Source organism: Micropterus salmoides, unplaced genomic scaffold (assembly GCF_014851395.1).
Source record: "Micropterus salmoides isolate LMB-PRFRI ecotype aquatic unplaced genomic scaffold, ASM1485139v1 Ms_hic_scaffold_20, whole genome shotgun sequence".
NCBI lineage: Eukaryota > Metazoa > Chordata > Actinopteri > Centrarchiformes > Centrarchidae > Micropterus > Micropterus salmoides.
In genome coordinates this window covers 3,050,013-3,065,025 of record NW_024041151.1, presented here as the reverse complement: position 1 = coordinate 3,065,025, position 15,013 = coordinate 3,050,013, and the positions used below count along the sequence as shown (strand labels likewise).

Here is a 15,013-nt window from a genome sequence, read left to right as displayed (position 1 = left end):
TAGTCCCTGTCCTTTAAGTAGGATTCAAACCAGTTTAGTACTGTGCCAGAAAGTCCAACCCAGTTTTCAAGTCTGTCTAGTAATATGTTGTGGTCGACTGTGTCATTGCAGCACTGAGATCCAATAATACTAAGAGTGAAATTCTGCCACTGTCAGTGTTTAAATGGATGTCATTGAAGACCTTAACAAGAGCCGTCTCAGTGCTGCGGTGTGGTCGAAAACCTGACTGGAAGACATCAAAACAGTTATTTAGTGCCAAGAAAGCACTAAGCTGTTGAAAAACAGCCTTTTCGATTTGATATGGGCCTATAATTGCTCATTAGTGAACTGTCTAGATTGCTATTTTTTAAGAGTAGCTTAATGACAAGATAGGTTTTCAGGGCCTGTGGGAAGAAACCTGAGAGGAGAGACATGTTGACAATTTGTAGTAGATCTGAGACCATGCATTTAGACACATTTTTTAAAAAACCTGTTGGCAGAATATCAAGGCAGTGTGAGGATGATTTCAGATGTTGTATTATGTCCTCCAGGTTTTTATGGTTAATAGAATCAAATTATCTCGTGCTATATGAATTGTTTTTAAGTGGACACAGGGACAAGACATATCCTGTAACTGATATGGAGGCACTGATTGCTTGTCTAATTGTTTGAATTTTGTCTGTGAAGAAGGAAGCAAATTCATTGCAGGCCCTGGTGGATAGAAGTTCAGAGGCTACAGACACAGGAGGGTTGGTTAGCCTGTCGACAGCAGCAAACAGGGCACGTGCATTATTAATGTTTTTGGTGATGATGTCAGAGAAGAAGGACCGCCTTGAATTTCTCAGCTCTAAATTATAAATGTGAAGAATCTCTTTATGGATGTCATAACGAACCTGGAGATTTGTTTTCCGCCACCTGCGTTCAGCTTTGACACTTTTTGGTTGAGGTTTGTTGCTAATTCTCCCTTTCGCAGCTGTCCACGGCTGTGTCCTACCAAGAGCAGGGGTTAATGAGGCGCTCTGCCTGGATGATAATGCAGGCCAGCCAGTTGCATCACAAATCTCAGGGCGCTGGGTTCTGCCTGTTACTCATCCTCCCATTTCCCAAGGAAATTATTTACTCTTAGGCTTTCCAAGAGCGTTCCAGGGAGGACTCCCACTTTTAGATTTATTACCCAGTACACAGGCCACCTGCTTCTTGGTAGGCTTGTTGGTGCTAATTAGCCGTGTGTTAGCATGCTCTTGTCCACTGTTTTGGGTCCACCGTAAAGTGGTGTCATAGATTTAAAAGTATCCAAGAGCTGCTGATTTCTAGTAGGGGGGAAAAAAGAGAGTTTAAGCAAAAGAATGCAAGGAGAGTCAAGAGCAAGCAGCAAAGCGTCTGCACTGTAAGAAAGCAGGAAGCAGGACTTAAGTCGCACTCCAGTCCGAGTCTCTAACTCGAGTCCCCATCTCTGGTAGACATTTGTAGTTTAACACATGTAGAACTCTTTCAAATTGTGTGTGTGTGTAAAGTGTGTATCTTTTTAATACTGATGCTTCAGCTTTACATTGCTTTACAGTGCTGATAATCACATCAGGGCCTGTACCACGAAGCAGGATTTGAGCTTATCGAGATAACTTCGAGGTTAACCCTGGGGTTTTCAGTACCACGACAGTGGGTTACTTCTTACCGGGGTAGATCGCCATGGTAACTTTTGCTGAATGGCTAACCTGCACTGGAGCAGGTTAATTTCCAGATAGGAGATCAACTCTATAAAAACACCGCCTACTGACCAATCAGCTCTCTTGGGAAATGACATCAACATCTGTAGGAGATCCTACAGACTGGTTTATAGGCTGCCTTTATGTTTGCTGCGGTGATACGGAGAAGCTTTTGTATAGCGATATCATCCTACAGAGACTGACTGAAAGCCCTGTAAGCTAGACTACTTCTTATTGTAGATTTTATTCTAAATCTACTTACTTTCAACTTCTATTTGAGCACATTTTGTTGCTTTATGAAGCTAATTTAGAACAATGTTTGGAACATTTTTGAGTGTGTTAAATAAATTAATCTCATTTTTGAAGTGAGGGGAAGTGAAGAAAGTGAGTCACAACGACAACTTATTCAGTGGCTTTAAAACAGAGGTCACTAATAGGCGGACCCAGCCACTGTCTTCTCCGGACCGCCGACCTACAGCCAATTTATTATTGAGACTTACTACCTTGTGACGGAGTGTTTGTATTTTAACCCATGCAGCTTTTCTTGCATTTACTATACTGGTTTAGCGGCCCAGGAAACTCAGAGACCAATCGCATGTGCTGTAATCATCTCATGTGACGCTGCTCAGCCAATCAAATCTGTGCATTCCGATGATTGCAAGTCATGTCCGCGAGATTCACCAGAGACGTTTTGGAAACACACGAATTGAGGAGACGAAAGAGAAAAGAGATTTCACATGGCTTTTAATCAAGAATGTACAGATTCTGACTTCCGGGTGTGCTCATGGAGTAGTCGGTCGCATTGAAACCTCTCTCCCACTCTAACCTCGAAAATCCCATTCGAACTCGCAATTCTGTTTGTTATTTATAACAAAATAATTCATAAGAGGGAGAAGAAGCATACTAGGCCACAAATAAATCGATAAAAATGCCCAAAGCTCATAATAAAAGTGCCCCAGCCGCAAAAGCTAATACCCAACCGGACCAAGCTAGCGACGACACGGCTGGCGCGGGAACGGGGAGCCCCGGGAAAAGTATGGACACCGCTGAGGTACTTAAGGCAATAGGGGAGTTAAAATCCGATTTGCAAGGAGACAATGCAAAGCTCAAACTGGATATCGGCCAATTGGGACAAGAAATCAACGGTAAACTGGATATTATTGCAACCGATGTACAAGGCCTATCACAGCGCATGGATGAAGCGGAGGCCCGCGTGAACCAGGTGGAGAGCTGGGCAGAGGAGGCGACTGAGGCGCTGTGCACCTGCCTCGAACAGCAGAGGAAACTTCAGATCAAAGTGCTTGACTTAGAATCACGATCCAGAAGAAATAACATACGTGTCTTTGGGATACCAGAAGGTCAGGAGGGGGTCTCTGTAACGCAGTTCATTGAGAAGCTTTTGCAGAGCCAGCTACAACTACCGGAGGACTTTAACCTTAAAATACAACGCGCACATCGGGCTCTTGCAAGTAAACCCCCGCCCGGAGCTTCACCGAGGGCTGTAATTGTTAATTTTCTGGAGTTTTCTACGAAAGAAATGATCTTGAGGGAAGTGTGGAAAAAAGGCAAGATACAGGTGGGCACCGCATTTATACACTTCGACCATGACTACGCACCCGAGATTGTTAAGAGGCGCAAAGAATACAACGCAATTAAAAAAATACTCAAGGACAAAGGCATACGTTTCCAAACGCCGTTCACTAACATGAGGATCCACTGGGAGTCTGGCGTGCGCACATACTCCAGCGCTCGGGAAGTCTATAAGGAGCTGAAGAGACGCGGATTTCAAGTGGAGGAGCCGGTTACAGACGACGGAGGGCCCAGCGCGGAGTCTCGTCTTCGGGAGCTATTGGGCTGGCAGCCGGCGCGCAGCAGCGGACCCGCTGTGGCGCTCAGAGCGAAGGCTAAATTGCAAGAATTCCAGAGGGATCAGTCGGATTAATAAGGTGCAGGGCATCATGCTACAACGCAATGTTTTTTTTGCTATTGTTTTTTTTTAGGCCAGGTCCTGATTATCTACTACGTGGGAGAGGCCACTCTTTATCGACTACGTTGGACTAATAAGATGGACGTGTTTTCAGACACATCTACTGTCTTTTTCGGGCCCTCTCATCCAGAGAGACTTAACCCTCAACCTGCCAACGGGGTTACAGGGGAGGAGGAAGGATCCTCTTTCCGTTTGGAAGTCAGTTCATTAAGGTTCTTTTTTGTTTTTGTTCAATGTGTGTTTTGTTCAATGTTTTTAGGGGCCGCTAAACCATGTAAGTGTTTTCGTTACTATAATCAATGTCGTTTGATTTAAAAATTGCTTCTTTGAATGTAAATGGACTGAGTAATCCAGTGAAAAGAAAAAGGGTGCTAGCTAAATTGAGAAGAGATGGGACACAAGTAGCTTTTCTACAGGAGACTCATATGTCTAAGCAAGAACATGATAAGTTTAAAACATTTGGGTACTCTAATACATTTCATAGCTGGTGTAAAAATAGTAGGAAAAGAGGGGTGGCTACTCTCATTTCCAACTCTTTAAACTTTGAATTAATCTCTGAAAAGGTTGATAAAGAAGGCAGGTTTATTATCGTAAAAGGGAGAATTGATAATGTTTTTGTTACGTTCGCTAATGTTTACGTCCCACCGGAAAGTGACAGGAAGTTTTTTAAACTGCTTTTTGATGCAATAATCTCAGTAAGTGAGGGGATTCTAGTTTGTGCTGGAGATTGGAATACAATTCTAAATTATACCATGGATACAACCAGCTCCAAAAAACAAAAGACTGGCAGGTCAAAAGATCTTAATAGTTTAATTAGAGAGACGGGTATGTTCGATGTCTGGAGGGACTTTCACATTAAAGAGAGAGATTTTACCCATTATTCTCTCACACATAAAGTTCACTCCAGGATTGACTTCTTTTTAATGAACACCATTGACAGGTTTAGAGTGAAGGAATGCAAAATTGGAACTTCTGATATATCTGATCACAATATTGTTTATCTATCTATTAATTTATCTAACCAACCAAAAACAACTTTATGGCGCTTAAATATAAGCATTCTCAACAATGAAACCACAAGGAATGACATTAAGAAGGAAATAGTAGAATGCATAGAAGATAATAACAATGGTCAGGTAAATCCGGTTCTGGTTTGGGATACAGTTAAAGCAGTAATGAGAGGCAGACTCATTTCAAAAACTGCCTATTTGAAGAAGATAAAACGATTAAAATATGATGAGTTGGAAAAGACACTTAGACACTTAGGAGTTTAGAACTAAAACAGCAAGAAAGTACTAATGATCAAGAATTGACCAAACAAATAACAGTTATTAAAAATAATATAAATGATATGATACACGAGGAGATAGAGAAAAAATTACGATTTTCAAAACAGACCTTTTACGAATCTGGTTCAAAAGCCACAAGAATTCTAGCAAGGCGCCTCCGAAAGCAACAATTGAAGTACTCGATTACCAAAATTAGAGACCCTTTAACTGATAGTTTGACTTATGATATCAATCAAGTTCATAAAATCTTTGAAAATTATTATCAAACATTATACACACCCTCAAAACCAGTAAATGAAAGCGTTATTACACAGTATTTGAGAGGTTTAGACTTGCCTTCCCTAGGATTAATACAAAACGGCGCATTAACTACCCCTATTACTCGAAAAGAATTGGACGCAGCTATTGGAAATCTGAAAACTAACAAATGCCCAGGTAGCGATGGGTTTTCAAATGAGTGGTACAAGATTTTCAAAGAGGAACTCGCTTCTGTTCTGCTGGAGTCTTTTAATTGGTCTCTGAGTAGAGCAGAGATACCGCCATCATGGAGAGAGGCAGTAATATCTGTCCTCCCTAAGGAAGGAAAAAATATACAATATTGTGAGTCATATCGTCCGATCTCAATACTGAATGTCGATTATAAAATCTTTACCTCTATAATCTCTAAGAGAATGGAGAATTATCTTATAGATTTGATTCATGAGGACCAAACAGGATTCATTAAAGGCCGCCAAACTCACGACAGTATAAGACGAACATTGCATGTCATGGACCAAGCCAAGAAACAACAACTGAGTTTGGCTTTAGTCAGCCTCGACGCGGAGAAAGCCTTTGATCGGGTCAGCTGGCCCTTTTTATACAAGGTACTCGAGCGTTTTGACTTTAACAATCAATTTATCAGATGTATTCAGTCACTGTATGACAGGCCGATGGCCAGGGTAAAAATTAATGGCCACCTAACTGATAGATTTCAACTGTTTAGAGCTACTCGACCAGGCTGTTGCCTCAGTCCAACGCTCTTCGCATTATTCATAGAACCCTTGGCACAGGCTATTAGGCAAAATGAAGAGCTTAAAGGCATTACTATTGCAAGTACTGAACATATAATTGGACTTTTTGCAGATGATGTTATCGCCTACCTCCAAAACCCAGAGGCAAGCCTCCCTAAATTTATGAGAACTTTGACAGAGTTTGGTCAGCTGTCTGGTTATAACCTAAACATTACCAAAACACAAGTCCTGACCATTAACTACTCCCCCAGTAAATCCATACGGCACAATTATAAACTTAATTGGGAAGCTAAAAAGTATCTAGGTGTGTTTATCTCCCAAGATCTAGACGATTTGTTCAGTTTGAATTTCGAGAAAGTTAGTGACTCAATACAAAAAGACATGAACCGCTGGACAATGCTGATACTAGACTTCAATTCTAGATTGGAAATAGTGAAGATGAACCTGCTTCCTAGATTTTTGTATTTTTATGTCGTTGCCTATCAGGATTTCTGACTCACACTTTCACGCTTGGGACCGGTTAATATCACGATTTATCTGGGCAGGGGCTAGACCAAGGATAAAATTTAGAACACTTCAGATTGATAAAGATCATGGCGGGCTAGCCCTTCCAAATCTGAAGGAATACTACTACGCATCTCAAATGAGATATATGGTCTACTGGTGTTCCCCAGAAATCGAAGCTCAATGGAGACAGATCGAACTAACCCAGGGTCAGAGCCAACCTCAAACCCGTCTAGGAGGTAAAATTATCACAAACAAAGATGGGAATCGTATAGTTGAAGACACGCTTTTAATTTGGAAAGAGGTTGTAAATAAATACAAATTGGCTAATGATATTAAACTCTTGATCTGGCCCTCCTGCAACCCGAGTTTTCGACTTGGTGAAATAGATTCTTCATTCTTGAGTTGGAAAGATCAAGGCCTTATGGCCCTGTGCCAGTTTGTAGATGGTAATACCTTTAAGACATTCGAACAACTCAAGAGACAATATAATCTAGAGAACAGGGACCTATTCAAATATTTCCAAGTGAGACATTTCTATAACAGTGAAATAAGGGTGGGTATTTCTCCTGAGGGCAATGACATTGTTCAAGTTTTTATTAATGCTTATAAGCTCCAACCAAGTAAAACTGTCTCTAAATTGTATAAAGCTCTGCAGAAACAAAATGGAAATAATACCTTGTATATTAAGTCAAAATGGGAAAAGGAGCTGTGTATGGAAGTGTCAGAGGGTGATTGGCTTTCGATGTGTGTGACACAACAAACGTCTACTAGCTCGAAAAGATGGAGGGAATTTGGGTGGAAGAATCTGGTCAGATTTTTCATTACACCTCATATTATTAATAAACTAAGGGGTGAACAACAGCAATGCTGGCGGCAGTGTGGGCATTGGAACGCCAATCACTCTCATATATTTTGGACGTGCTCAAAGTTAGAGCAATTCTGGGACAGTATCTTTCTAATTACTGGGAGTATAATGGGTTATGTCATCCCTAGAGATCCCAAGATTTTCTTGCTAGGTCTACTACCTGGTGAGGTGGTCCAAAAAGATGACATTTATCTTTTTAAAATTCTAACGATTGCATGTAAAAAGGCTATCACTCGGTCTTGGCTAAAGATCGACCCACCTCGGATTGAGCAATGGAAAGAAATAGTGGAGGAGATTCACTCAATGGAGAAAATGACATACTTTCTACGTATCAAAGGTCACATATATAATAAGCATTGGGAAAAATGGCTTGCATATAAAGAAGCGGAGCAATTCTAACACTTTAATTGTAATACTTTATTTTGTTATTATACAATATCTGGTGCCCCTTGTTCTTTGTTTTTGTATGTTGTGTTGTAATAAGAAAAATGCAAAATAAAGAGTAATAAAAAAAAAAAAAGAATGTACAGATTCTACATGTACATCGAAGCTTCCTTCCGGGCGGGGGTCCAGGCAGAGAGCACATGAGATGAGCGGTATTTCCGGAAGTGGAACTAAATCTAACATGTTATTAAATGTCTTCATTATGTTGTTGTTACACAGTGTGCATTTATATTAAATTAATTTGAACTACTCAAAACTATTCCCCTCTCCCTGAGAGCAGGGAGGTGGAGATCAACTTTCAACAGACGGCTACAGAGACCCCAACAGAATGGGGGGTGGAAAGGTCGCTTTCTCTAAGTGCTATTCATGAGCAGTTGATCGTAAAACACACAACAGCCGAGATAAGTCTCTCAGTGCCTGACTGTTAAACTGACAAAAGGGACATTAACCAGCAATTAGCATTTCCCTGAACAGACTATCGGAACTGTCCTTGGAGGGGAACAGGAAATCCAAATCTGCCCCCCCACACACTTGTAACCATGGCAACTGACCTTGCTCTGTGTATCATTACCCCATCAAAGGGATACCCCTCCACGCCTAAGTGACAAAATCCAGGACGGCCCTGAACTTTATGTAAACAAAGACCGCAGTCTCCAAAGACTCAAAACATTAACTGTTTAATTAAATCTTTTAGTTACTTGATTACATTTGCCTCTATTTGAGTAGTTATGATACCATGTTGTTGCTATCTGTTGTTGATATTAGTGCTGAAAAGAATCTAAAGAAGTTACTTTGGCAGTGTTTTTATTTTCAGCAAGATTAAGGACACTCCTTCATCTTATGTGTAACCAATGCTTGTTCACAATACTTTCTCACACAATTCCTTTAGTAATGATGATAAAGAAATGTCATCTATACTCTATTAATTGCCGGCTTTAATTTAAGGCTGAATAACTAAATTCCCCATTTCCTAAGGAAAGATTGTTTTGGATTAATCTAAGCTTTCCTCATGTAACCTGAGCTCCCCCAAGTGTACGAAATAAGTATTACATACCATCGTCGGAAATGCCGTTAATGTATAAATGTCACTCTTATCATGAACAATAATCTGACAATTGTTTTCCTGTTACCAAATGCTTAACTTAGAACAGTACAACTGTTTGACCATTGAGGTTTGATGGTGGAAAAACAGATTTTCTTTTCTTTTATAGATATTAAAAGTTTAGAAAGGCAGTCCCTCGGGAAACCGGAAATGCTCCCGGTCGGGAACAAAGGACTGCCCTTTGGGGAACCACGCCCCAGACAACAAAAGAGTGACACACGACGTCGCCTGCTCTCTTCTCTTCTCCTCGTGCTCTTGTCTTCTGCTCTGCTCTCTGGACGCTTCGGCACTCGTCTGGCGTGCCTCTCCAGACAACGCCCTAAGAATTCCCACTAGCGCAACGAAGTCTTTGTTTCGCTTGAAGCTACACACGCGAAGTGCCGCGACATCAATTTTCCCTCGTTAACAGCAACTTTATTTGTTTTATTTTCTTTCTTTCTTTTGTTTTGTTAAAGTTATCAGTCCGTTAAGTTACACTGGTCTAATTCAGGAACGACCAAGTTCCCCTTTTAAGCTTTTTCGTCGAGCTAAGCCCACGGAGATCGGACGACGCCACGTGGCTCGCCAGCAACCACAAAGGATGACTTAAACCTGACCCGAGACAGGGTTGGGAAGGCCCCCACTGCAAGTTTCTTCCATAAGCCTTTCAGAGACGGACCCCGGAGAAATTCCCTGGCAGAGAAAGCAACTGGCCGACAGCTTTAAGTTGTCCTAACTGAGAACGCATGGACTCTGCCAGTGTGAGGCCGTTTACCATCAACCCGGCGGAAGAAACACAAGCAGTAAGACCAAAACCCTACATTCTGTAGCATTTAGCCATGCTACATAGACTACGTCTCCCTACAAGTGTCCAGCAGCTGTGTTACTTAGACCATGCTGTATTTGTCTTAATATTACAGGTTGCGCTTTGTTTACAAAATGTGCCGCTCTGCTGCCAGTAGACTTGTTCATGTCTTTAATTGGTCATTTCCTGCTAACAACGCCTCTTTTATGTGTACGTGCTCACGGCTGGATTGGGAAACCCCAGGTTGACTTACCGAGTTCATAACCACCTTCGTGTGACCGCTCATCCTAATACCGATTGTTAGGGTCAGTGAAACCAGATAATGGAAAGATATCCTGGGAATGTTAAACTTGCTTGGTGGCATAGGCCCTTGGACTTACCGAGCCTTTCTGCAGTTCCTCACAGCTGGAATCAGCCTCAGTCGTCCCTGGTCTGATGTGTTGTACTTCTTCAGGTCCAACTCATCCAGAACCTCCTCTGACATCTGCAGCATGTAGGCCAGAGCTGAGCAGTGGATCTCTGAGAGTTTCTTCTCTGATCTGTTCTCTGACTTCAGGAACTCTTGGATCTCCTGATGTACTGAGTGGTCATTCATCTCCGTCAGACAGTGGAAGATGTTGATGCTTCTGTCAGGAGAGATCTTATTATTGTTCATCTTGTTCAGATTGCTGATGGCTCTCTGGATGATTTCTGGACTGTTGTCTGTCTGACCCAGCAGGCCTCCTAAGAGTCTCTGGTTGGACTCCAGAGAGAGGCCATGAAGGAAGCGAACAAACAGGTCCAGGTGGCCATTTTTACTCCTCAGAGATTTCTTCATTGCTCCCGTCAAGAAGAAATCCAAGGTTGAATCATCTTTTTTTTTACCCAGAAAGTCCTTCAGTACCTTTGAGTTCCTGCTGGTGTAACAGTAGAACATGTAGACTGCAGCCAGAAACTCCTGAACGCTCAGATGAACAAAGCAGTAGACTGTTTTCTGGAAGATCACACTCTCTCTTTTGAAGATCTCTGTACAAACTCCTGAGTACACCGAGGCCTCTGTGACATCAAGACCACACTGCTCCAGGTCTTCTTGGTAGAACATGATGTTTCCTTTCTCCAGCTGTTCAAACGCCAGCCTCCCCAGCTTCAGAAGAACCTTCCTGTCAGCCTCCGTCAGCTCCTGTGGACTCGTCTCATGTCCCTCATCGTACTTGTGCTTCTTCCTCTTTATCTGAACCAGCAGAAAGTGTGAGTACAGGTCAGTCAGGGTCTTGGGCAGCTCTCCTCTCTGCTCTGTAGTCAACATGTGCTCCAGAACTGTAGCAGTGATCCAGCAGAAGACTGGGATTAGACACATGATGTGGAGGCTCCTGGAGGTCTTGATGTGTGAGATGATTCTGCTGGACAGCTCTTCATCACTGACTCTCCTCCTGAAGTACTCCTCCTTCTGGGCGTCAGTGAAGCCTCGTATTTCTGTTACCCTGCCAACACATGAAGGAGGGATCTGATTGGCTGCCGCAGGTCGGGAAGTTATCCAGACAAGAGCCGAGGGAAGCAGATTCCCCTTGATGAGGTTTGTCAGCAGCAGGTTGACTGATGACTTCTGTGTGACATCAGACACAACCTCATTGTTGTTGAAGTTTAATGAAAGTCTGCTTTCATCCAGGCCGTCAAAGATGAACAACGGTTTCCAGACAGCGAGCTTCTCTGCTGGGACCTTCTGTAATGTTGGATGGAAAACATGGAGCAGCGTGAGGAGACTGTGCTGCTCATCTTTGATCAAGTTCAGCTCCCTGAACGAGAGCAGAACCAGCAGACTGACATCTTGGTTTTCCGAGCCCTCTGCCCAGTCCAGAGTGAACTTCTGCACTGAGAAGGTTTTTCCAACGCCAGCAACGCCGTTGGTCAGAACCACTCTGATGGGTCTCTGTTGGCCAGGTAAGGCTTTAAAGATGTCGTGACACTTGATTGGAGTGTCATGGAGGGTCTTCTTCTTGGAAGCTGTCTCAAGCTGCCTCACCTCATGCTGGGTATTAACCTCTTCACTCTGTCCCTCTGTGATGTAGAGCTCAGTGTAGATCCTGTTGAGGAGGGTTCCACTTCCTGTTTCATCACTTCCTTCAGTCACACGTTCACATCTCCTCCTCAGACTGATCTTATGTTCATCTAAAACCTCCTGCAGACCACTATCTGCTGAAAGAGAAGAACAAATAACCTGAGACTAAACAGAGAGCAAGAATCCAGATAAATCAAATGTTTTGGATGGATGATATTCATGAGAATATTAAAAACCAAATGTTCCTGTAATTAAACAGAAAGTCCTGTTTTCAGACATCAGGACATCAGCAGACAGATGAACAGTCTTACTTTGTATAGAGCTGCTCTGACTGGCTGTCTGCAGTCCAGCTCTGGTTCTGGATCTTACCTCCACACTGGGGACAGGAGGAGTCTCCTGATGAAGCAGACTGGTCCCAGTATGAGGTGATGCACTGTCTGCAGAACCAGTGTCCACAGCTGGTAGAGACTGGATCCTTCAGGACGTCCTGACACAAAGCACAGCAGGACGGCTGCTCCTCCACAGGAACAGGACTCCTCTTCCTCTCTCTGTGAAGACATTTCTTTAGAACTAAAATGATTTGTTGCTTGTTGTTGAAAAATCTCCAGATGTGTCCGACACTGTGTAGAAGCTCAGATGGTCACAGAGAACAGTAAAAGTGTCGTTACTTTTCTGTTTTCAGTCAGTAATGAAGATGATGATTCAGCTCTCCTGCTTTCAGTAACTCTAATGAATTAACTGCTTTTCCTGTCTGTCTGTCTTTTGATTTTAGTGATTGTCTTTTACATTTAGACATTTAGTGATCTGCCTGGAGTTTTTTATTAATACAAACTCAACACTTCCTGCAGCTTCCCTCCTCTTTGTGCCTTTGTTGGGGTAAGTAACCTGTTTAAATGTGCATGTGGCACCTTTTCACCTCAATGATAAATTAATTAATTTTAAATCAGTTAGAAACTCCTGGACTTTAATAGCTCCTGTTTTTCAGCAGGTTTTCTGCTCATGTTCAAAACTTTCTGCACATTCAGAAACTCTCCCACATGTCTTCTCTGACACGTCGAGAGAAAAGTCATAATATTATGAGAATAATGTAATAATTTAATAAGAATTCATTCAAGTCTACCTGCCCAATAATGCTGTGCATTACATGATTGCTCTGCTGATGTGGTAGTTTCCTCTTCAGACTGTCTGACAGACACAGAACCCCAATTTGGACTGATGTACTGATGAGTCAACAGAGGTGGAATGTTTGCAACAGTATCTGCACTAATAGTTCTGCATCAGGAATATAAATCTTTTAGCAGAACATTTTGTCTTCATCCTCAATGCATCATCTTCCATCAGGTCAGTTTACAGTAAAAACAGTCTCTTACTTTGTGTCTGAGGGTCCAGGTTCATTACTGAAGAATATAGGATGCTCTTTGGACCGGTCACTCTTCATAGACAGACAGCTGGATGCTGCAGACTCTGCTCTGTCCTCCTCTTCCTCCACACAAACACTCATCTTCTGGACTTCAGTCAGTCTGAGAGGTGAAACAGTGACACTGACTGTGAGCTCAGAACACAAGAACCAGGAAACAAATCTGATGCTACATCCACACTACGGCCTCCATCCACACCAGTGTTTTAGCAGCTTCACGTACACTGGGCATCCGCTTGCCGGAGTAAACAGGAAGTAGATTGTCCGCAGTCACAAAAGATTTGGCAAATACGAAAGTGGGGTATTACTTCGGCTTGTGCCGATTGGATCGGCAATTGACGATTGAAGGGATGATCAGTAATTGGTTTTTCATGCGCCGATATTAAGGCGATTTTAACTACGTCACTATTAGAACTAAGATGATATGATAAAAATCAAAAACAAGTTACCGCACACTGATATGACTTTACTGCATTTAATGTGAGCAATGCGTTTCGCCCATTGCTTCTTCAGGCTCACACAGTGAAATTACAAAAACACTCACAGGTGTGCTAAATATACACTGTGTATGTCATGTGACCAGTACATGCCATTTTTTCTATGACATTTGTCGTGTGTATATCCATTTATAAAATCAACATCTTGTACAAAATATTACAATACAAACAAAGCAAAAATGTGATTAGTATTCAAACAGATAAAAAAACTAAAATATAAATATATATTTTAAACACACGAGTCACAAGAATTACATCATTACAGAAAATCCTTCCTCTGTCATTTACCCCTAAAGGGGAGGACAGGACACCCAGAATCTCAACTTTCCCCGAAGGTAAAATAGCTATGTTAACATTGGAATACAGCTGGGTAGTCGAGGTTAGCACGCTGTACATAGCTGCTAGTCAATATCGATTGCACCCGTTTTACTAGTAACAACTTATTAGAAACTAATACTTAAAGGTTCAGTGTGTAACATCTAGTGGCATCTAGTGGTGAGGGTTGTGAATTGCAACATTCTATCCAGCCTACCACTGCCCCCTAATCTTTCACAGCACAAAAGGTGTCTCTTCTGAGGCAGCAGAGAGTGGCCAGTCAAGAAATGAGGTTTCTTTAGGTAGATTTATTAAGAAATTATATTTACTTTTGCGACTTTACCACTGACAGATGTGACATGGAAAATGTAAAAGTGTGAAACACTGTCACTGTCTCTGCACCACAGTCCATTATAAACCTTAAATAAAGTTTATACAAACATTGACAAGGGAAACACAATTCTCTCTGTGATTATGGATCCTCGCCAAAACCGCCCGGAAACAATAATATCTGGCCCACTGCCAGATTATGGTGTTTGGATAGCAGCAAAAAATATAAATAAATAAATACTTTGATAGCTTTGCTTAAAAATAGATCTCAGTCATGACAGCAACAGTTACTCACATAATCACTTCCTCTTTAGTGGTTTTGCCTACAAAATAAAAGTGCAAGAAAGCTTGTTTATGGCAATCTTCTATTTGAAGTTGAACTGAGCTTTTACAACACTAAAAGAGTCTGCTTGACATATCCGTGAAAGAGCGGTCAGAAAACGTGATTCCCCTGAATGTGCTCTGCCTGGAGATACTGGGGAAATGAAAAAGCGTCTGTAGGTTGGGATGCAGAATCCATTTGTTGCACAGAGAACAAAAAAAACAACAACTATCCTTTGATTATGAACGCTGCACCTTATCAACTGAGCTACATACTAACACATGGTATTATTATGGCTTATATTCTCATCCACCACTGCCTGAATTCTAGTAGTAGTAGAACAAGAAGAATGTTGTGACGAAACGCGTTCTATATCGCTGTTTGTCTGGTTTCAGCTACTGTAGAAATATGACGATGCAACGTGGCA

General features: G+C 41.9%; 1 protein-coding gene across 1 annotated transcript in view; it reads right to left on the bottom strand.

Moving 5' to 3' along the window:
• The window catches only part of LOC119914966 (NACHT, LRR and PYD domains-containing protein 12-like), a 54,870-nt gene that overhangs the window by 29,140 nt on the left and 10,717 nt on the right, over window positions 1-15,013 (bottom strand). The window contains exons 3-6 of the mRNA XM_038734511.1: window positions 13,076-13,225; window positions 12,201-12,253; window positions 12,017-12,069; window positions 10,051-11,870 (exon numbers count right to left, since the gene is read on the bottom strand). Of these exons, the coding sequence (XP_038590439.1) occupies window positions 10,051-11,870; window positions 12,017-12,069; window positions 12,201-12,253; window positions 13,076-13,225 (2,076 nt within the window). The remainder of the gene's footprint in view (window positions 1-10,050; window positions 11,871-12,016; window positions 12,070-12,200; window positions 12,254-13,075; window positions 13,226-15,013) is intronic.